Raw genomic sequence first — 22,399 nt, 5'->3', positions numbered from 1 at the left:
GCCATTACAGACGTTCAGGGCTGCCATTATGACCGTGCCAGGCACTCCCAAATAGCATGTGCTCTGCCTGTGCCCGGCCTGCTGTTGAAATTCTCACAGGGCCTGAAAAACAATTTTAAGCAGAAATCTTTTCAACGTTTCTGGTACAGAAAGAAACCATTAAAATTATGCTGTCTGTGTAAAAATGTCCAGCGTATGGCTCGTTAGTGTGGCTGATTCAGGACTTCCTTTAGGACCGTCTCTGTTGACATTCTAGCTAAATAAAAATTTTCTGATGTTTTGGTTTGCACATGCACAGTGTTTCTTGGTGTTGCACTTTCTGAGCTCTCACTCTGCACCAGAGGTTCTTGTTACCCGTTATTTGTCGTGTGCTGCCTTCGCCCACCTTCTTTTCCGCTTCCACTGTGGTGTGGGGTGTCCTTAATTCCGCTTCCACAATGGTATGTGTGGTGTCCTTAATTCTCCCTGCCGCTTTATATACCATCACCTTTTCTAAGTTTACTTACATGTTTTAGTTAAAAATTCAAGTCTTGTGTTTTCCTTTTTTTAAAAAAGAGCAGTTAGTGACCATTGTGGATAATTTGCCTTTAGCTGTGTAGCTAGTGTTTTCTGATTACATTGATGAACTCTTGTGTTCCATTGGGAAGCTTTAACCTTTGTGTTGCAGAGGGGGGATTTAGTTGTGATATTCTCGGCAGCAGTAGCCATGCTGTTCCAGTGTTTATTTCTCCACAGTACCAACTATTGGCATATTTATTAAATTTCAATGGCTTGGTCATTTTGTGGCATGTGTAAATTCTGAACATCCTTGAAATGGCAGAATTTCCCATAACTTTCCTATCCATCCTTTGTTTCAAAGTGATTTTTGTGACTTTCTAAAGTTTCCTTTAGGGCTGGAGAAATGGCTCAGTAGTTAAGAGCATTGGCTGCTTTTCTAGAGGACCCAGGTTCAATCCCCAGCACCCACATGGTAGCTCACAACTGCCAGTAACTCCAGTTCCAGGGTATCCAGTACTCTCACACAGACATACACATAAAGTAAAAATAAATAATCTAAAAGAAAAAGCGTCCTTTAAATTTGTCATATTTGAAATTGGGTGGCAGAATCTCAGCTTGACCCTGATGCTCATGCGTTTTATTTGTGGAAAATTAAATATACTTAAAAAAAATAGAACTAGAATCGTGACCACAGAATTTTTAATTTTCTAATATATAAAATATTAACATCTCTATAAAAATTATAGGGAACAAAATTTGTGTGTGTGTGTGTGTGTGTGTGTGTGTGTTACTAGACTGTGGTGTTGCATGCATTTAATCCTAGCACTCAGGAGGCAGAGGCAGGTGGATCTCTGTGAGTCTGAGGTCAACCTGGTCTACAGAGTGAGTTCCAGGACAGCCAGGGCTACACAGAAAAACCTTGTTCAAAAAAAAAAATCAATTGTGTGTGTGCTGTACTGTATGTATATGACCTGTTCACGTGTGTGTGTGTGTGTGTGTGTGTGTATGTGTGTGTGTGTGTGTGTGTGTGTGTGTGTGTGTGTGTGTGTGTGTGTGTGTGTGTTTGGAAGCTAGGGTTAATGTCAGGTATCTTCTTCATTATAGGTCCACTTTACTTTTTGAGACAGGATCTGTCACTGAACCCAGAGCTCACTGATCTGTCTAAACTGGCTGGTCCGTGGAATCCAGAGCTCCACCTCTCTGCCCCCTGTCCTCTGCTGGGGTTACACCCATACTATAGCACCTGACTTTTATATGGGTGGTAGGGTACAGAACTCAGGTCCTCTGCTGGCGTTACACCCATACTACAGCACCTGCCTTTAATATGGGTGGTAGGGTACAGAACTCAGGTCCCTGTGTTTGCGCAGCAAACATTTTATCAATGGAGCCATCTTCTCAGCCCAGAGGTTTAGATTTTATTTCACCTTAAAATTTTATTTTACAGTATGATAAGATGCAGTCAATAACCTCAGATAGGCAGTGACTTGAATCTTAAATGTGAATTATTCCTTGCTAACTATGAAGTATATATGTTAACTGCCCAGATGTTGAAGTTGCCTGAGAAGATTTCACATGAAGTATATTAGGATGAGAGGAAAAAAAATTACTGGTTTTATAGCAGTTGTCACCATTGGTTATTTTGACATCTAGTTTCCTAATAAATTTAAGTTCAGTAAATATGTTTAGCTTGATTTTAAATCTACAAATAGAAGTCACTCTAATGTTAGACCAAATATTTTAAGAAAAAATTTTTGTATGTTACATTTAACTGTTCAAACTCGAGATGTATTTGGCCCATAGTGATCTGTAAGTTCTTGGTTTCAGTATCTCTCAAGCTTTTTTTTCCTCCTGTGAGTAATTGCAGAATAAATGCTTAGAATGCCATAGGTCAGCAGGCCAAAGCCCTGTAGCTCAGTGAGGCTTAGAACACATATCTGACAAGTCTGTGTTGTGTTCTTCACTTCCAGTCTTCTCCAGCCACAACTGTTACATCTCCTAATTCTACACCAGCTAAAACTATCGACACGTCCCCCCCAGTTGACTTATTTGCAACAGCATCTGCAGCTGTGCCAGTCAGGTCAGTAATGAGTATGTAGCCAACTGGTCATTAATACTTTGATTCAGTTTTTGTTGTATTTTTCTGTCCTGTACTGATGCCAAACAAGTTTGCCAGACAAACATCCAGTCCTGATACTGTGTGACCTGGACTTACTTCTGCAATATAAAGTAAGTTCTTTGGGGCTGCTTACAGTGACTTTAAGCCTGTATCCCTTAAATCCTTGGGAAGACCAAAGCTGTCACTCATAAATTTAGGAAAACATATGGAAGAAAAAACTCATATACTGCAGGTCCTTCTTAGGGTGCATGCTCTGTAGAGTACCTAATAAAAATCAGTTCTTCCTGTGAGAAACTTAAAAGGTGTTTCAGAGTGCTTCAAAACCATGAACAGTGTGGTAGCCCGTGCCAGTATTCCCAGCACTCATAAAACAGTGACAAGGAGGTCATGAATTAAAGCTAGTCTGTACTACAAAACTTTCCAACTTCACTATGTGATAAAACCCTATTAGTGGAGTAAACCTCACAGGTACAGGCTGATTACTTGGCCCTGGAAGCAACTCATCTAAGGTGGTAGAAGAGACCGGTGGAATGTTCCCAATCAACCGTGGTACCCCTGACTGCCCCGTAATGGGAAAACAGCGATGACTAAGACCTCAGAACTTCCCAAAACGAGTCACTGACACATGAGGGCTTCCACAGATAACAATTTGGGGTCACCTCTCTCTTTCACTGTGAGGATTCTAATCTCATTTTAGACTGTGACTCTCTTATGAATGCACTCTATTCAGAGGCTTCGATTTTTTTTGAGAAGTTTTAGCTAGTGTTAAGCAACAATGAATCTACATATTTTACTATGTGATACATTTGCTTACTTCTGCTTCATACACTTGGCAAAACTAAGTGTTTTGTGCTGACGCACCAAAATAAACTGTTTCTTATGAAAAGTTTGATTAAGCTGTTTCTTATTTATAATCTTATTTGTGTGGTGCTGGAGTCAAACCCTGGACCCCATACATGCCCCCGATTAAGCTTTTAATAATAAATACATTTCTCTTTTCTACTATTTAGTCTAATTGTGTTTAAGTCTGTTGGTGAAGCAGACTTGGGAATTAAGCAATGCCTTCAGGGTTTAAAATCAGCAGACTTCTCTCTTCAGTAGAATGTTGCTTGGGCATCTACCATGTAAAAGGGAAAAGATGAAGCCAGATGGGGAACTGGGACGCTTGAGGGTTTCTAGTCTCTAGTCAATGCTCCTCAGATCTATTGTAACCAAGAATCATAGGAGAGTCTTGTTAAAATAAAGATTCTAATGAAGTAACAACAGCATAAGCCTGAAGGCTTGCATTTTGAATAAGATTCTAGGACACTCGGAGTTTTGAACCCAGGCTTTGACCAGTCAAGCTTAGGCTTCTATTTGGAATTTGCACAGATAAATACATTTTAAAAAGCTTAAAGTAAAGTGAGCCCACTGAGAAGCAAACTTAATGTATTATCATCTGATTTGGGGGAAAAATAAATTAACTGTCACTCATTTTATTAATACTTAGTTTGTGGATTCTTAAGACAATATTTTTCTACAGAAAAAAAACAGAAAAAAGATAACCTCAAAGTTTGGGGGAGTTGTGCCAGTTTACCACCTATTTTTACAAATAAAGTTTTATTGAGATGGAGCATGGCAATTAGTTCCTCTCTTCTGTATTGTCAGAGTTGAGTGACAGAGACCACCTGGCCCTCAAAGCCCTTTACAAAGACTTTGTATTCCCCCTCTATTGCTTTACAACGGTCATTTTCCAAGCCTTTGTGCACATCACACAAGTCTTTGATATTGTCTGCGTTGGTCTTTGTTTTAAGACACTTTACATTATAATACTTCAGAGTCTGATTGTGAAGTTCTGCTTTCCTTCCAGCGCTGCTAAGCCATCGAGCGATCTCCTGGATCTTCAGCCAGACTTCTCTGGAGCGGCTGGGGGCGCAGCAGCGCCTGTACCACCGCCATCCGCTGGGGGAGCCACTGCATGGGGAGGTGAGTGAGTCAAATGGGCCTGGGAATCCTGGGGCATTTCCTGTGGCTGTTTTAATCCAGGTTGTTATCATTATATGTGCATTCTGATTGTCAGCAATTTTATTAGAAGTGTGGCAGGAAATGTTCAGAATGGCTTCAGCTTATCAAAGTACATACTTGAAAGGAATTCTGTACAATGCAGTTTAAAAGTCCAAATAGCCGAGCCAGATGGTGGTGGTGGCGCCTGCCTTTAATCCCAGCACTCAGGAGGCAGAGGCAAGTGAACCTCTGTGAGTTTAAAGAAAACAAAACAAAACAAAAAAGTTCAAATAGCCATATTCTATCTAAAGTTGAAACAAAAGAAGTATTTTTTGTGTTTCTAAAATCTTGTTCTTAGTAATTATTTTCTAGAAATGGATACATTAGAAGGTTCTAGTGCTTGGGTTGGTGTTGTTATTCACATTGTATCTGGCTTCGTGGAACTGAAATATACTGTACTCTTGTTTGTATCAGAAAATGTCTATCCTACACTGATTGGCTGAGAAAAAACACAGCTAGGTATTTCGATTCAAGTTGATTCACAGATCTCAGAAAAAACAAATTTTCATAAGCATTGGATTAAACTCATTTAAGATAAAGTAAAATTAAAATACCCTGTGAGTGCTATGCTGTACAATAGCAAGCTATCAATAAAAATTTCAAAGAGTTTTAGATATGACACAACCCTGAAAGCAGCATAGTGAAAACCTTAGTAATTCAAAGAGAGAAAAACTGATAGATGATAAAGCCGGTTTGGAGTATTTGAGGAACTGGATATTAATGGGGTTTGCATAGTGTCTTAGTTTGGGTTTCTGCTGCTGTGAAGAGACACCATGGCCACAGCAACTCTGATAAAGGAAAGCATTTCCCTGGGACTGACTTACAGAGTTTAGTCCATTATCATCACTGCAGTCAGTACAGTGGCATGCAGGCAGACATGGGGCTAGAGAAAGAGCTGAGGGTTCTACATCTTGATATTCAGGCAGCAGAGAGTGAGACTATGTATCGTACTGGGAGTAGCTTGAGTGTGTGAGACCTCTAAGCCTGTCTCCACAGTAACACACTTCCTCCAACAAGGCCACACCTCCAACAAAGCCACACCTACTCCAATAAGGCCACACCTCCTAATAGTGCCACTCCTTATGGGACAAGCATCCAAACACGTGAGTCTATCTATAGGGGCCATTCCTACTCCAACCACTACATATAGAATATTCGACTAAGTTGTTTAGGTTCCATTCAAAGCATTGTCAGCCAATGATGCACTGAAACTCATGGTGTATAGGTTACTTTGCCTCCCAGGCAGAAAATATTTCTATTACTATGATACAAGAGCTGTAATTTAATACAACATTTCAGAATCTTAATTAACAGTAAGTAACAGAGTCAAACGTTGCCCTAGGTAGTTAAATGGTTGCTGGGTGGGCTTATTAACAGCATGTAAGTGTAACACCGGAAGTACATTCTGGCTGGGAGCTTTCTCTCTAGGAATGTGGAGCCTGCAGCACATTAACTATGTTATTGCAAAGCCCGTGGCCAGAAACCCTAACCATATACTGACTGCACAGTGGAGGATCCCAGGGGAGGATTCAGTATGAGCAGCCCCAGTATGTGGGTGATGTGGGTGAGGTGGCAGAAATCAGAACCTCAGGCCAGGAAGGGGCCTCCTGGCTCCTCTACTTGTTGCCTACTTCCCCCTGACTCTGCCCATCTTTGGGTCTTGGTCATATTACCCAGCGTTTGGTAAGAAAATTAAAGAATAATAAGCAGCTCAGAACTCAAGTTGACAGCTATAAATGTGAACATTTTAAACATTTAAATATTCCCCTATACTGAATAGTCAACTGTTAAGGCTATAGCTATTAAATGTTTAGATTTGCTACTTAGGCTTCATCTAACTTTATTGCCTTTGATTGAGAAAGGAAGTTGTTGCTGATGAGCCCGCCTAAGGGCTTTCTTTCTGAGAACACTCATTTATTCTAAGCTTTAGCTTTTAAATACTTTATTTTGGTTTGCTAGTGGTTTCATTCACACAATGTACTGTGTTTTCCTGTTTGGTAACTTTTCAGATCCAGACCCTCAAATCAGATTTTTCTCAGCTATGACATTCATAAATACTTAATAAAACTCTTACAACTAAAATTTTTGTTTTAGCTACAAATTTGTTGGGTTATATAAAAAAGACTTTTGGATATTACACGAATGCGTTATGTTAATTCTGTCATGCATTTAAGTCAGTATGTGTTCATACTTTCATTAATTAATTAATTCTGTTCTTTAACAGTTTCATAAATGTATATAATATGTTCTGATTGCCACTCCCAACCCCATTCTTACCTCCTTCCCATCTCTCATAGTTTTTATTGATAAAACACCAGGACCAAAAGCAACTCGGGGAGGGATGTTTACTTCAGTTTACAGTCCAATAAATATAAAGGGAAGTCAAGGCACCAACCTGGAAACTGGAAGCCATGGAAGATCACTGCTTCCTGGCTTGATCAGCCTGCTTTCTTATACTATCCAAGACTGCTTGCCCAGGGATGGCACCTCCTACAGTAGGTGGGCCCTCCACCCGCCCACAGCAATCACTCATCATGTGCTATGAAGGCATTTTTCTCAACTGGTAGCCCTAGTTTGTGCCAAGTTGACAAAAACACTACCTAGCACAATAGTCGCATCTGTGACTTCCCCATCCCAACCAGTCCTTTCCCCAGATTCATGGCTTTGCTTTTGCTTTGTGACTCATTTAGTTTAATCAGCACCAACTGAATGAGTATTAGATTGGAACTATGCATTGGAGTCTGGCGAGGCCTCCAGTGGATATGGGACCAAAGGCAATGAGTCCCCCTCTCCCAAATCTGTCAGCAGCACATAGTTTAGCATTGAGGAGTAGGGCCCCTGAACCCTCCCTCCCTCTAGTGCCTCACTGTTGAGGGATTTATTCTTATACAGACCCAATGCAGGCATTCACAGCTGCTGTGGAGTTTGTGAATGTAGTGGCTTAGTATTGCTTGATGATGTCATTCAAACCTTTCTATTGTCTAGCTTTTACATTCTTTTCACCGCCTTTCCCAGTGTTCCCTGAGCCTTAAAGTGGACAGGATAAATGCCTCATTAAGGGCTAAGCACTCATCTGCTACTTATTCTCAGTACCTTTATAGCCATGAGTCTGTGCATTGACCACCATTCACTTGAAAGAGAGGCTTCTCTCATTAAGGCTGAGAGTAGCATTGTCTATGGTATAAACATAAATATGTATTAGGTAATTTTCCTCTGTAGCAATTCAACTAAACAACAGTATTCGGTTTCCCCCTAAGGTCCATGTTCTTCTCTGGTATGTGTTTTTGATGAGAGTTACTGTCCCAGGCATAGATCCCCTTCTGTGGAGTGAGTCTTAAGTCTTGTCGGAGCAAAGTCGGTTACCCTCATAACAGTAGTGCCGCTCTTGCATATTAGGTACATCTTGCCTGGCACATTGCCTGGGTGAGTCTGTTGATGACCAGCAGCTAATCTAGAACCTTCCAGGACTATGAAATCTCTCCAGCAGGGAGGAAACCTTCAGCTCAGTTCTGGCTTGATGTTTCCATATCATAAAACCAAGGTCTATAGTATCTTTAGCAGTGGATTCTTATTGTCTCGTGCTGGTGGGGAACCAAGAGGAAATGCCGGAGGCTGTGTTGCATGGAGAGCCTCTGTGGTCTCCTTGATCAATAACTTGTCAGGAGACTTCCCACCTGGTAGCAGCTTTTCCCATCCGTGCAGGTGATTTCCCTTCAAACTCTTTTTTAGAAGTAGATTATATTTTTAAAATTCAGTTACAAGATAATAGGTTTGCATATAGCTTTTCATACCCCTTATTTTTTAGGATGACCCTCCACCTAGTCCTCTCATTTCCCCTTCCTACCTCCCTCTTCCCCCTTAAAGCTTTCTGGCCCCAGGTCTGCCCCCTCTAGTTCCTCCTACATTACCTACTCCCAATGGCCTCTTTTTAGTTTCCTGATGTCTACAGGATCTCAATATTGTGCTCACGCTCTTTAATGCTAGCACCATTTGGTGACCTTCACCATTGCCCTTTAAGTGATTTCTTTTTTCTAACCTTCCCCACTAGAGGGAGCCCGTCTCATGATCAATGCAAAGGCCTTAGTAAGGTGGGCGGCCTTGGAGAAGCCGGGCCTGCCTGGATAGACGGTGTCTGTGTTTCAAAGCCAGAACTGCGGCGTTCAACAGCAACAGAAAAGTTGAGGTTTATTGATAAGTAATTCTCAATTCCTAAGAAAAATAATAAAATAATAAAACTCATAAAGCTTGAGAATCACAAAATGAGTAGGAAAGTAGTCTTCACCTCCCAGCCTTTCTCCAGTAGAAACTGCTGGCCCTGAGGGTGATGCTTCCTTGTAGATGCATTTGCCTCATTTCACTAAGTAAAGCACAAAATCAGTTGTCCAGTCTTCTTTCCTAACATCAAGCCACATCTGCTTTTGAATGTTGTAGTATTTGAATTTCATGTAACTGGACAGTAAAATCTGACTCTGAAGCTCGTTTGAGCATTTTTATCTGACCTTTACTGAAAGGGTTTCAATATGCAAAGATGAAGACGACTTCAGAAGTCCATGAATTCTTCATAGGGTTATAGCTATTGTTACATTTCCATTTCTGGAGATGCATTTTAATAATATTTTTAATATTAGTATAATACAACAAAATTTCAGCAGTCATATTTAATAAATCTAGTTTAAATTTACATATAAATTTAGCTTTTAATCAAACTGATAACAAGCCCATTGACAGAAAACAACACAGATGTTTTGAAATCCTTTCCTTTGCCTTCATAATAGAAATAACATTTTCCTTTCTTCATAATAAATCTGTTTCAGAAGCAAAAGTAAATGAGTGGTTTTGAGTCTGTTTCTAACTAGAAAGACATTCAGTTTCTTCTCATAAACACATACAATTGCCTTTTGAGAAGTGTAAAGTTGTGGGGAGGGTTTTCATAAAATTTAATGACCAACATGTGTGAAGGGAAATCAGTGCAAAGGAGAAACTAGTATTATTTATTAACCAGATAAGACTTACACACAAGCTGGGAAGATGAGAAGCATGGTGGGCTTCCAAGACAGAGGGATTTGCTTTCTCTTTTCCTTTATATACCTCCTGCCCCTATCCCAAGGGGCGTGGACAGTATTGTGGGCTCACCCCTACAAACATGCATTTGAAAAATAATATTATGAGATTAATTAATATTTTCCATGTGGGTTGTTTGCTATAATACAAATGGATTTTGTGACCCTCTTCCTACCATATTAAGAGAATCTGGGGTTTGAGTCTGTAGGCAGTGCTGCTACTCACAGCTAACACTGGAAGGTTTACAGGCACTTTGAAGTTCATGCTCCTAGCTTTCTTTATGGAACACTTGATGTGTTCCAGGGATGGATGTACCTTTTAAGTGAATGAGCACATTTAACCTTCATAGTAACTTGAAACAATCCAGTGGTAGCTCACTAAGGAATGTCAGTTTCTTTGTCACGAGATTTAACTTCTATTTGTTACAGTGAATGCTTTCTAGCCATTTTTATAATGCAAAGGGGCCTTTGAGTATTTATCTCCTACTTTAATTTGTGTCTATGCTTGAATCCTTTGCAAATAGTGGTTTCAAGACTAATCGCTGACACTGTTACTAAGAAAGACTTGCTGATGGTATGTTCTGTCATCTTGGCACAAACTTCAGTTAAAGTATGGCCTCCATCAGATTGGCCTGTGGACAAGTCTGTGGGGCACTTTCTTGATTAATGACCGATGTGTCAGTGCCACCCCTCGACAGGTGGTTCTCAGTTTTATAAGAAAGCAGCCTAGGCTACGTAGGAAACCCTGCCTTGCAGATGGAGAGTGGGAGGAGAGAAGAAAGAAAAAAAGGACAGTCAACAAAATTCTGCTAATTGTAGATTCATGGCAGCAGTCACAACTGGTGAAGGGAATACACGGGATAATGAGGGTGAAAAGCTCTTTGTGGATGTAGATTGGGTTTTTCAGCTATTTAAGTGGTCTCTTGACCTCCCTCGCCCTCTGTTTCTCCATCTGTAACTCGGGTAGCTTGGTCTGGAGTTTGCCTAGGGTCCCTTCCTGCTTTAAGTTCCATGGTGAGAGCTGGCAATGCGTTTGTCCTCTAATGGCAAATGGTCGGTCGGTGAGGCACAGGAAGTTCAGGTGAGCCTGTGCCTCGCCGCCCTGCTTGTGCATTGGCACAGCCAGGTGTTTCAGCTGGAACTCTTATTTCTTCCTCTGCTGCCACCACCTGGACATCGGCAGACCTTTTGGGAGAGGGTGAGTAAAGCCTTGTTTCTTAACTCCTCCTGTGAGAGCCATCTGCAGCTGTCCTGTGGCCTTTAAGAGTCTGCTCTCCCTCCCTCTCTCCCTCCCTCTCCCCCTTCCCCCCCCCCCTCTCTCCTTCTCTCTCTCTCTCCCTCCCTCCTTCCCCCCATCTCTCTCTTTCTCTTTTCCTCCTTTCCTCCTCTCCCTTTTGCTCTGTCTCTGGTGAAATGCAGATTCCTTGGCCGCACTGTCCTCTGTTCCCTCTGAAGCACCGATCTCAGACCCATTTGCACCAGAGCCTCCCCCTCCTACTGCAACCACTGAAACTGCTTCAGCTTCTGCCTCGACCACCACAACTGTGACGGCTGTCACTACGGAAGTGGATCTCTTTGGAGGTTAGTCAGTCACGCCACTCCTCCTTCCTTTCCTTTCAAGATGGCTGACGTACCACTGGTTAGCAACCTGGCCCAGTAGAAGTACTTTCCTGGTGTTGGTTCATATACGTTTGACTGTGCTAAAGTCATCGGCTTCTCTCCCTGTAGTTTTGGCACCTTTAGAGCAGAAGCTGCGGCCCTTTGAGCACGCTGGATCTTACATCAGGATCTGAGTTGCTGCCAGGCTCTGGCCCACACACGCCCTCCCCACCGGGCCTCTGTGAGCGATCCCAGGCTTCTGACACATTTAAGTGTAGCTTTGGGGTCACATTAGAGCCAGCCTAGGGACCATTTGAAGACCATGAGAGAGCAATCCTAATTTCTTAACATTTAGAACAAAAAGAAAGAAAGAACCCAAATTGTCTGAGAGGAATTAAAATTTCGATGACTCAACAGAGAGTTGACTGGTATAGCTACTTTTGATTGTTGTGTCCAAGAAAAATGTAGGGTCATCTTGACTCTGGAACTGTGAGAGGCCATCTGAAGCAGCACTTGGCATACTGATTAAAAACAGGTGCAGGTCAGTCTTGGGAAGGATTGTATTGAGATCTGCTTTCCACGTCGATGCCAATTCTGATGCAGTGAAATACCCTGCACTATGCCCAGACACAATGGGCATCAGAAGTCCCTTCATCTACTATTTGCATCTGTGGGAGCCACGGTGCAAACTCAGAGGAATGTGTGGACCACATACACACATTCAGGGGGTGTTAGACTCATTATAGTCTCATGTTTCTTCATTACCATATAGAATATTTCCAGGGTCTTTTGAAAATATTGTAAAGAAATTGGAGGAAGCAAGTGATGGTGAAGCCAGGAGGGGTTTGGCAGGTGATGGTGAAATCAGTACATTCCCCTGGGGATGAATACTTACACAGTCACCCTCTGCTGTGGGAGCACTTACACAGACACACGCCCCTCTGCTGTGTGAGCACTTATACAGACTCATGCCACTCTGCTCTGTGCAGTATCCTTGATGCTGAAGCTGTCCATGACAGGGAGTATTAGCTAGACACAGTATTTCTGTCACAGTCCCACCAAAGAAATTGTCTGCCACCTTGCTGCATCTTCATGCCAACAAAGAGAAACTGGTTTCTTAAAAGGCAGAAGAGACACAGTTGCAGACCCTTGAGAGTTTCACTAGCAGGAGCCACTCAGAACACAACGCTCTTTGTCAGGGTTACCCTAACATTTAAGGCTATTTGTTGTTGTTATTGCTCTAGCTTAAATGTATAAGATTAACTCCTTCACCCTTCCTCTCTCCAGCCCCACTGCGGGCATTAAGTCAGAGTGGTTTCTCATGCAAGGCCAATGGAAAATATGATTGGGCCGGACAGCAGTTTTATTCTGCAGCTTTTCTATACCTGTTGCTACATTGAGATTCATTTCTTAATTCACATGAAAGGAGCTTGGTTACCTCTCAGACACCAGGCAGGTCTGCCTTGCTTTTGTGCACCTTTCCAGAATAATAAAACCCAAGATGTTTCTTTAAAATATTGCTTGAGTCATTATAATATTTGGATTGGTGTCTGTCAAGTAGAAAAACCTATATATTTGTAAATACTGTCATGGTGGCATTATTTTTACCTTTAAATGCAAGTGTTAAGTTGAGGTGCTACAGGGTCACATAATGACACACCCTGTGTTTTCATCAGTGTCCCTTCTGCCATCTGGCAGGGACATGAGTGAAGATGAAGCCTTCTGCAAGTCTCATCACTTACTTTATTTTTCTGCTTAGCTCTCTGAACTGTCTCCTGGCCTCAGACATCTGGAAAAGCTCTGTCTGCCACAGTTGGGTATCTGTGTACACCAGTGCATCTTTTATAGTCTTCAGTCATTTCCCCCTAATTTGTTTCATGTTCTTTCTTGGTTTCTAACAAATCATTAAGAATCCTAAGCTTAAATCTCTGTGGCCATTTTGTTGGCCACTTTAAAATATTTGGGATCCCTAAGATGGGTAAGAATTTTAACTCAAATGAGGGTACCAGCCATATTTTGCTTAAATAACTTTAAAATATATCCTCATGTCAGATGGGTTAGTCACCTGTGGAGACTGCTGGAGGAGAATAACAAATTTGAGGCCAACCAGAGCTATGCAGTAATTTCTGGGCCAGCCTGAGCTACATAGCAAGACCTCTAGCTCAAAAATATCAAACATACTCTCATGAGTTTCTATGTGATGTAAATAGCAATATAGATTTTTCTAGGAATAAGCATAGTGAGTTTTAACTTAAGGAAAGTATGGCTATGAAATTTCATGAATATAAAAGTTTTAAAACATTAAACATCATAAGCATTAAAAATCTATGCCTTTAAGTATACTTGAAATGAGAGTTTAGAAGAAATATTCAGATTTATATCCATATAATGTTTTATTATTCTATGTGAATAGTTCATTTAAATTTTATATTTACTAAATCTTTTATTTTTTAAAGCAAATTTTTAAAGAAACAGAACCTGCCTTCTGTTGTCATATAGAACAGAATTATAAGACATGTTGTACTTTAATTTTTCATACAAGCCACAGATAACTGATAAATGACAGCATCACTCTTTTAAAATCCCCGAGTTGGGGGCCGGTGAGATGGCCCATGGTAGATGTGCTTGCTGCCAAACCTGATGACCCGAGTCTCATTCCTGCCACCCACACGATAGAAGCAGAGAACAGACTGTGAAAAAGAAATCCTTTCCCCACACTCATGTCTTTGGAAAAGGTTTTGTTGAGAATTTGAGAGAAATTTATAACATGGGCAGCAGCAAGGACTCCTCTCTTTAAGAGAAGTTTTGATGGAAGTCAAAAGTTAAGTTGATGTTGTTTATTTAGTCTTAACTGAGAAGAGCAGTGCTGAAAAGAGACTCGTGGCTGACAGGGGAGACGGAAACCTCTCCTAGAACATAGCTGTTGGTATAGGTTTCACTTGTACATAGGTAGTAACCTGAGGAGCCTGGCCTGCAGGCATCTCCTGGAGCCCTGTTGCTAATACATTTATCCTAGAAACAGTGAGTAGTTTAGTGGAGGAGGGTGTAGCGTGTGACTGGACATTCTAGTGGCCAAACCCACAGGGCCCCAGATGGCAGTAACAGACCAAATGCTGACCTGACCGTTTGCTGGCTGTATGGCCTTGATCACATTACCCAAGTCACTTTTTCAACTGAAAAATATGACTTACATAGATTTCCACATGCAACAAGAGGCTTTAAGGTATGTATATATTACAGGATGGGTAGATAAGTTGTATGTTGCTTCACATCATCTTTGTGTGGGTAAAACACTTAAAATCTCCAAACGTTGGCTTTCTTCTTGCAGAATGGAGATAATAAAAGGCACCATCTGAAACAGTTACAGAAGTTAAATTTAATAATTTGTCCTTGAGGTTTCTGTGATTCTCAGTACCACTGGCCTCAGTTGTGGATGTAGAGGCATGAAAAGAAAGATCCTGAACCATGACAGAGTATCGAGAGCATTCCACCCTCCTTCACTCTTCCTCCCTGCCCACCTTAGGGTTCAATTCTGCCCCTGACCCTCTAGTGTCTCTCCAGGTTATTCACATGGTTCCCACCCCTATCAGCACAACATACATTCCCTCAGGATAGCTGAGAGAAGTGATGAGGTCAAATTACTATGAGCTATGTTAGTGTGTTTTTTTAAAGAAACTTTTAACTCAAATGAGTCTCTTGTAATGCCATTTTTTATTCCACAAAACATAAGGACTCAAGATGTTGCTTAAATTTTCCATATCTAGACAAGTTCCTTACTGGCTGCATTCAACTGAGAGACAAGGACCTTGACCACAGCACTTCCCCAAGCTCAATGCATTGGGTGCATCTCTGAGAAAGATGTGTGATGTTTCCCAAATATATTTGACCAATTCCTCTCAGGGACTGAGGGTCGGTGTTCTAGATGCTGTAGGAAATCCTATTTTAGGATCAAAAGTGGCAGGTACAAGTGGGTTGATCCCAGTCTCTGAAGGCTTCACCTTTGTTCCTGCATCTAAAGACTTTCTGCACTAACTCCATAGTGAATGTGGTTTGCTAGTGGGCATACACTGGGGATGACTTGCGTCTCTCCATCAGCAGTGTGCACTTAGGGCTGGGAATGTAGTACGCAAGGCTCTGGGTCCTACCCCTAGCTTTGTAAAAAAGAAAACACATATAAGCTGGGCCTCCCTGTATGTTAATGAGGTTCCTTCTGTAAATAATGCACTTGTTGTCTTAAAACATGAACTTATATTTTTAATCTGTTGGAAATGGATTACTTTCCAAATAACTAGAAAATATAATAATATTTGAAAACAATAAATGTAAGTAGAAATAAAGACATTAAGCATCATGCCCTAATTTCATTAGCTGATTGTTTCTTTAAAATGAGCTCCTCTTGTATCTGAAAAGTCTTTCCAAGGTTAGTGACAACTTACCTGAATCCCTTCTAACCTTTCATGTTAATAGTAGGATTGTTTTCCTCTGCACTAGACTAGTTTTAACTTTGGAATATTTGTTTGCATAGCCATTAACTATTTAATATTATTTACATACAGAAAAGACATTGGAATTTTCTAGAAGCCACTAGTCAGAGGTATGAAAACATTCAGCAAAAAGTATTATCGGGACATGAAAGTTTAATGTCTTAAATTACATAGTAAAGTTATTTTGTGTTTTGATTTTTGCATCCATTAATTTCCAATAAAACATAAAACATGCTTTTTAGAGCCCTTATACAATGGGAACCTTGTTGGATCCTGATGGCCTTCAGTGGTATCCACGGACCACCATTCAGGTGTTATCTAACAGGGAGACATGCAAAGAATGATTGCTTTGTGATTACCAACAGTGCATGAAAACATTCATGTTGTATAAGGGAGCTTCCTTCACAACTCAGTTCTTTTACTATATTTTCTTCTCTTTTTATTCCTTTCATTTCTATCACTTTTAAATCGCACCCAAGATGCCTTTGCAGCTTCTCCTGGGGAGGCCCCTGCAGCATCCGAAGGGGCCGCCGCACCAGCTACCCCAATCCCAGTTGCTGCAGCTCTTGACGCATGCTCAGGAAATGGTGGGTTTACACATGAGCCGGTCTCTTGTTTTTCTGTCCTAATGTGGAACCTACATAGTTAGATGTGGCCGTATGGGTTTTTTTTTCTCTCTCTCTGTTTTTATTTTCTTATTAGTGTAACCAGCATTCATCACAACTGAATAAATAATGCCAACACTTAAAACATTAAGATGGTGAAGTGCATACTTATCAAAATTGGCAATTCCTCAAGATTGACAATTTTTTTTCCCAGTGCAAGTATGCTCTCTTAATGTTTCCCCCTTCTAGTGCATTCTTTTATGATATTGAGTTCAAATATACTGGCATGTTTTAATGAACTTTCAGAGCTACCAAACTGACTAGATCAGGTAAGGACATGAAAGATAATGATCCCTGGATCAAGACTGTAGGCTAATCTCATAGCACCCTACAAAGTATTTCAGATTCAACTTGTGGTACCAACTGTATTTTCTTTTTCCTTTAGAAAAGCATCCCTGCTGCTGAGCTCTGCTAATAAGATAGTAGCTGACCCCATGTAGCCCAAGGCCTAGCTAGTGTGTAAATGTGTGTTAAGTGTCTTTTTGCCTGTAGAGTCTGTCTCTTGCTCTTTCCTGACTGATGCTGTGTGTCTCCACTTTCCTTTCCAAAAGACCCTTTTGCCCCATCTGAAGGTAGTGCAGAGGCTGCGCCTGAGCTGGACCTCTTTGCAATGAAGCCGCCTGAGAGCAGCGCTCCCGTAGTTACCCCTACAGCTAGCACAGCCCCTCCAGTTCCCGCAACTGCTCCTTCTCCTGCTCCGGCCTCTGTGGCAACCACTGCTACCAGCATCACCACCACTGCCACCACCTCTGCTGCCACCGCCGCCGCCGCCACCGCCGCCGCCGCTCCTCCTGCTCTAGATATCTTTGGTGGTAATTTGTCATTGTTGTTACTGAATTTCTCCCGTCTGGTGGCTTGAAACCTGGTCCTGTAATGCACACACGACTCTTACGCATGAAAACTATGGTTAAATGGTTCTCTAGAAACCATTTACTACTTAACGCAAGGTTCTTCTAAAGTGCTCGTTCAGAAAACTGGCAATTGATGCTGTTGCGGGCTTGATTTTCCAGACTGAGTGAAGGCCTGTGTGTTCTTGGTCTTAGATTTGTTCGATTCTGCTCCTGAAGTTGCTGCAGCGCCTAAGCCAGACGCAGCTCCTAGCATAGACCTGTTTGGTACAGGTAAAGCAAAGCAACCGTTTCCTCAACTCTGTTTCTGTAGTGGCCTTGGTCAAGCCCTTTGTAGTTGCTGTGATAATGCATTTGCCAGACGTGTGACTTTGGTTTCAGCCTTCTGCTACTTACTTCTGCTTGGTTTTGGTTTCTTTCACTTTGGGAAGATGCTTTCTCCTCTCCACCACGAGGGGCCTCGCCGGTACCTGAGAGTTCTCTCACTGCAGACCTCTTATCCGGTGAGTGCTTCGCCAAGGTCAAGCCTTCAGAGCTCTCTCAGGAGGGTCCTGGGGTGGGAGTGGGGCGCTCATGTGGGAAAAGATGATCCAACACCCTATAGTGTCTTATGTGTTTTAAAACCCAGAATTCACTCAAGAGAAGACTCTCATTCTACAGCCCATTGCCAGCTGGTGAGGGTTAATTTCAAATGTAAGGTTGGCAAAGAAACAATTCTGTTTCCCACTAAAGCCTGTAATACTGAAGAGTCAGTTATCATTTGCTTTCCCACCCTCTTCTTGTAACCGTGAAATCCTGAGGCCATTGTGGGGGCTCTGGGTTTCACTGTGCTAAGTAACGGTGACCAGCGTGTCCCCCCTCCCCCCTGTTCTTCACTGCAGTGGACACATTTGCAGCGCCGTCTCCTGCAACCACTGCCTCTCCAGCAAAGGTGGAGTCCTCAGGTGTGCTAGACCTTTTCGGGGGTGCGTATCTCTCCTCCTTCAGCACTCAGACGGAGTGGGTTTGTTCCCAGTAGATCCTCCCCTTTCATTCTGTCTCATTTTGCTTCTTTTGACTGTGACGTTGCTTTTGTCTGTCGCGTGTAGCCCTGAGGTTGCACAGGCCTTTTCCTTTTCTTTGCCGTCATCATTTTCGTCCTCGTTGGTTTAGCACAACCTACAGTGCTTGGCAAAACTAGAGCATTCTTCATGTGACGCTGCCTCTTTGTTCATCCTGACTTTTAACCACCTGTTCAGAGTCCCTCGCTACTGTTTTCTCAAAGATGCGGATATGTTGGTTACATAAGCACTCTTTAAGTTCTTAAAGGCAATATAAACATGATGTGGGTAATTCAGAATTGAAAACGAGACAGACACTGTGGAGTTAATCTACACTGAATTTAGTGGTTTTACATCTTCCCGGTGAACTTGGTGATGTTTTGTGGTTTAAATGTATCTTTTTTTCCTTTTGTGTAGTATTTGAAAACAGAAGTATACATTGATTCTATTGATTGCTTTGTATGTGCATGAAAAATCTAAAGTTCTTTGTTAGCCATAAACTTGCAGGAAGGAGACAGGTCTGAAGTGAATCATGAGTACCCATAAAAGTGAGTGTCTTTGAGCAAAAAATAAAAAACGGCATCTTTGCAAGTTGTAACCACATGGATTATCCTGGTGTATGTCATGCTGGATATATGAGGGTATAAAAAAGATACCCCTGTAGGTGCTCAAACACATAGGAACAAGGAGATCTGCTGCTGAATTGGGCATCGTAAATGTTTAGAAACCGAAATGGAAAACGAGAAATTTTTGCTTTGCATTTGTTTAAAAAGTTTTAAAATCTCAACTCTGTTTTAACAAATGATGAAATTTACTTTGAAACATTCATCTGAAAAGTATCTTAATCTTACAGTGAGGCACTAATTCCTAAACATTCTAGAACTCTCTTAAAAGGCTAACCTCTGTAGAGCAGAGCATTGTGGCACACACCTGCAATCCCTGCTCTTGGGGAGGGGTCCAAAGCAAACAGGAGCTACATATTAAGACTCTGTCTGAAAATACAAAATAAGACAAAGTGCTTAGGTCATGATTCAGTTCATCCGGTCATTTCACGGAGACCCAGGAGGCAGGCTCACCATACAGAATAACATGTCTGTGCATGTCTCTGCTTATATCACACTGGAATTGCTTAGGTACTTACTGTTTGACCCTCTTACTTTCTTGCTGCATAATGGATAATGGATAATGGATAATGGATAGATGCATTTGGAAGTAGTGCTTCTGAAACCCAACCAGCACCGCAGGCTGTGTCTAGTTCATCAGCATCGGCAGATCTACTAGCTGGTAATTCACTCAAATAAAATGGCATTTTGTAAAAGTTAAGTTTGTATATGGTTTGATAAGTAATAGATACTGTATAATTTACAAGGTTTATTTTTAAATTTTCCTTTCAAGGCATGATGTTGAAGGATATGGCATTATATAATAGATGGTTTATTGTGGTGATATCTTGTTTGTACAAATAAAGCATGCTGAAGATCAGAGGTTAGAGCTTGCCACAGACAGACAGGAAGTGAGAGAGATGACTGGGCGGAAAAAGGAATATAGGCAGGAAGAAACTCAGCTGGGAAATTGTCAAGGTAAAGTGTGGCTGTGGCATGCTCCTTCATCTCTCTGATCCTTCAGCTTTTGCCCCTGTATCTGATTCCAGGCTTTTATTAAGACCTATTTGTGCTTGCATTACAGTTTATTACTTCCTAGAATTTACTAAATGAGTCTTAACCCCACAGTTATATGTATATAAGCCACCCCTGTTGATTCTCTCAATCTCATTTTCAATTAGCATGTTTTTTTTCATTTGCCAAAAATTTAATATGCTTTGTGTAGCAATTCTGCCATCTAATGACTGCTAATATTTTTTGGAAGGAATCTGTGGTAAACTATGCTGTAATATTTGACAGTTGGTTTTGTAATATGTGAATCACTATAGAGGAAACCATTATATATTTCTTCTGTTGAAATGTTATGACATATATCATGGACTTTTTGACAAGCTGCTCATTTTTCTGTCTGAAAACACACTGGATGATCCATGCTTTCTAGGAAACAAATGGGCAGAGTTTGCAGGGATCACTGCTTATTGCTAAGATAGGATAGACTGATTAAAAGGATGGTTCAAGGACTGAAACACAGTACCAAGCATGAGTCTTCCTTGGGGGTCAAGACAGAGTGTGTTGAATGAGCATCAGACTTACAAGTGGCCACTTGGAAGGCCCAGAGTCTGTAGGCTTTGACCCAGCTTAGCAGAGGATTTCATAGCATTCTAACCTCAATTTTTATTTGGCTTGAGGGGAGCACAGAGGTAGTCTAGCAAAGACCTTTTGATACCCAAGTACAGCTTTCAATGTATCTTCAGTTACTACAAGGGATGTTCTTTAGTCCTCGGTGTGGCAAGGAGTTAATGAATGTGAGTTGTCTGAGCACAAGGAAGCCCCCAATCTAAAATCTCTCAATTTAAATACCCTGGCAGCCATATGGCCCTTAAAGAATGACCAGTTTGACCAGTTTATCACAGGATCCCAACACCAGGGAACATGCTAGAGTTCTGCATCTTCCCATGAGTAATGGGAGGGCCTAATGGACCCTTCACAAGCCATTGGTGCTATAGCAAATTTCCCTTGTGGAGAAAATAGAGGCACCTTCCTTCTATCAGTAATTCTGTCTAGTAGCCTCAGTCTCTCCAGTAGGGGTGACTCTTTTATTTCTTTCACAGCCCCTCTGACTCCTTGACCCAGTATGAAACTCCCATTTGCCAAATCTTGTCACAGTGACTTCTGTGAAAAACCGGACTCCCACTTTGGTGTCTCTTTGCTGTCTGGAAGCTAAAATGTAACACAAGATTGTATACCTCATATAACCCACCCCTGCTGACTTGAGACAAGGCCTGCCAGCTTGCCTGGCTTTCCTCTCAACCTAGATGCATTTCACAGCAACTTCACCTTGGCCAGACACTTTCTACTGCTTATTAAACCAATACGTTCGATTCAGTTTTTTTTTTCAAGATCCAGCAGTAAGATTTTAACAGGCCACTGAAATAGCAAAGTTTCAAAGTTCCTTGGTGAAAATGATCCTGCTGCTTTTTAAATGAGATAATGAATTATAAATCATTGGCTCTAAAGTTGTGGTTAGAATCAAGTGTACTGGCTATCAGCAGAAATCTAAGAAGTCTTCCTTGGCTATCTGTTAGCCTGCCATAGGGCACATTTGTCACAGGGACTGTTCCAACCCACTAAGCAGGAGGTTGACCACAAGACCACACTGTCTATTCCAGTGTCTTTAATCCACTGGTCCTCACTGAGCCCTCCAGGGCCAGAGCCTGAGATACTGTTTTCAAAAGAGCTTAGAACATTAGAACCTAAAGCCTAAGACCTAGAACGGAGGCCAGGGACCTTGGGGAAAAGAATACATTTCCACAGGATGCCAAGTCAGAGGCTGGTGACAGAGCCAGGATGTTTGATACTAGAGGATGCCGCAAGATCTAAAGCACCCTGGAGATGCAAGGATCACAGCGGCAGAGGAATTTGTTTCCAAAAGGCTTGCTTTGGGTCATGTTTTACACACACACACACACACACACACACACACACACACACACACACACACACACACACATAAAAACAAATAAACAAGCAAAAATGACTTACATTGTTCAGTGGACCTGTCCATTCTAAAACCTTACTCCAGTGAGATGGAAAAGAGGTTACTGACATCTGCTCCAGTGTCTATGCACTTTTAAACATGTGTTGTTGACTCCAGCTTCTGTTCCTTCCACTGCCTTTTTTTGAGACTCTTTAATGGGAAAAATTATTGCATAAACGTTCATGTTTCTCTGGGCTTCCCACTTACATAAATTAATGTTCAATGCAGGCACGTTTGTTTGGAGTTACCGTTCATTGTGCACGAAAACATTTCCTATAAGTTACTTTGGTGGTGTAAGACCCAGTCTTCTTAGCATGGACAGCACTTTCACCTAATACCTTGATAAAAGAAATTTTAAATTGCATATTTAGTTTTTCTAAATTTCAGTTTGAGACACCAGTTTCTCC

The 22,399-nt window shown here is 41.5% G+C and overlaps 1 protein-coding gene across 11 annotated transcripts in view; it reads left to right on the top strand.

Annotated features, from left to right (window-relative positions):
• Snap91 (synaptosome associated protein 91) overlaps window positions 1–22,399 on the top strand; it is a 111,101-nt gene that overhangs the window by 67,444 nt on the left and 21,258 nt on the right. For 7 of the 11 annotated variants that reach the window (XM_040739571.1, XM_040739566.1, XM_040739565.1 and 4 more), the window contains 10 exons: window positions 2,466–2,575; window positions 4,464–4,579; window positions 10,901–10,915; window positions 11,137–11,298; window positions 16,280–16,387; window positions 17,017–17,277; window positions 17,509–17,586; window positions 17,745–17,816; window positions 18,195–18,278; window positions 19,554–19,637. In XM_040739571.1, the coding sequence (XP_040595505.1) occupies window positions 2,466–2,575; window positions 4,464–4,579; window positions 10,901–10,915; window positions 11,137–11,298; window positions 16,280–16,387; window positions 17,017–17,277; window positions 17,509–17,586; window positions 17,745–17,816; window positions 18,195–18,278; window positions 19,554–19,637 (1,090 nt within the window). The remainder of the gene's footprint in view (window positions 1–2,465; window positions 2,576–4,463; window positions 4,580–10,900; window positions 10,916–11,136; window positions 11,299–16,279; window positions 16,388–17,016; window positions 17,278–17,508; window positions 17,587–17,744; window positions 17,817–18,194; window positions 18,279–19,553; window positions 19,638–22,399) is intronic. The other 4 variants (XM_040739570.1, XM_040739568.1, XM_040739572.1 and 1 more) reach the window with 2 other exon arrangements.

This window comes from Mesocricetus auratus, unplaced genomic scaffold (assembly GCF_017639785.1).
Source record: "Mesocricetus auratus isolate SY011 unplaced genomic scaffold, BCM_Maur_2.0 Super-Scaffold_100691, whole genome shotgun sequence".
Lineage (NCBI taxonomy): Eukaryota > Metazoa > Chordata > Mammalia > Rodentia > Cricetidae > Mesocricetus > Mesocricetus auratus.
This window is presented reverse-complemented; position numbering and strand designations above follow the sequence as displayed.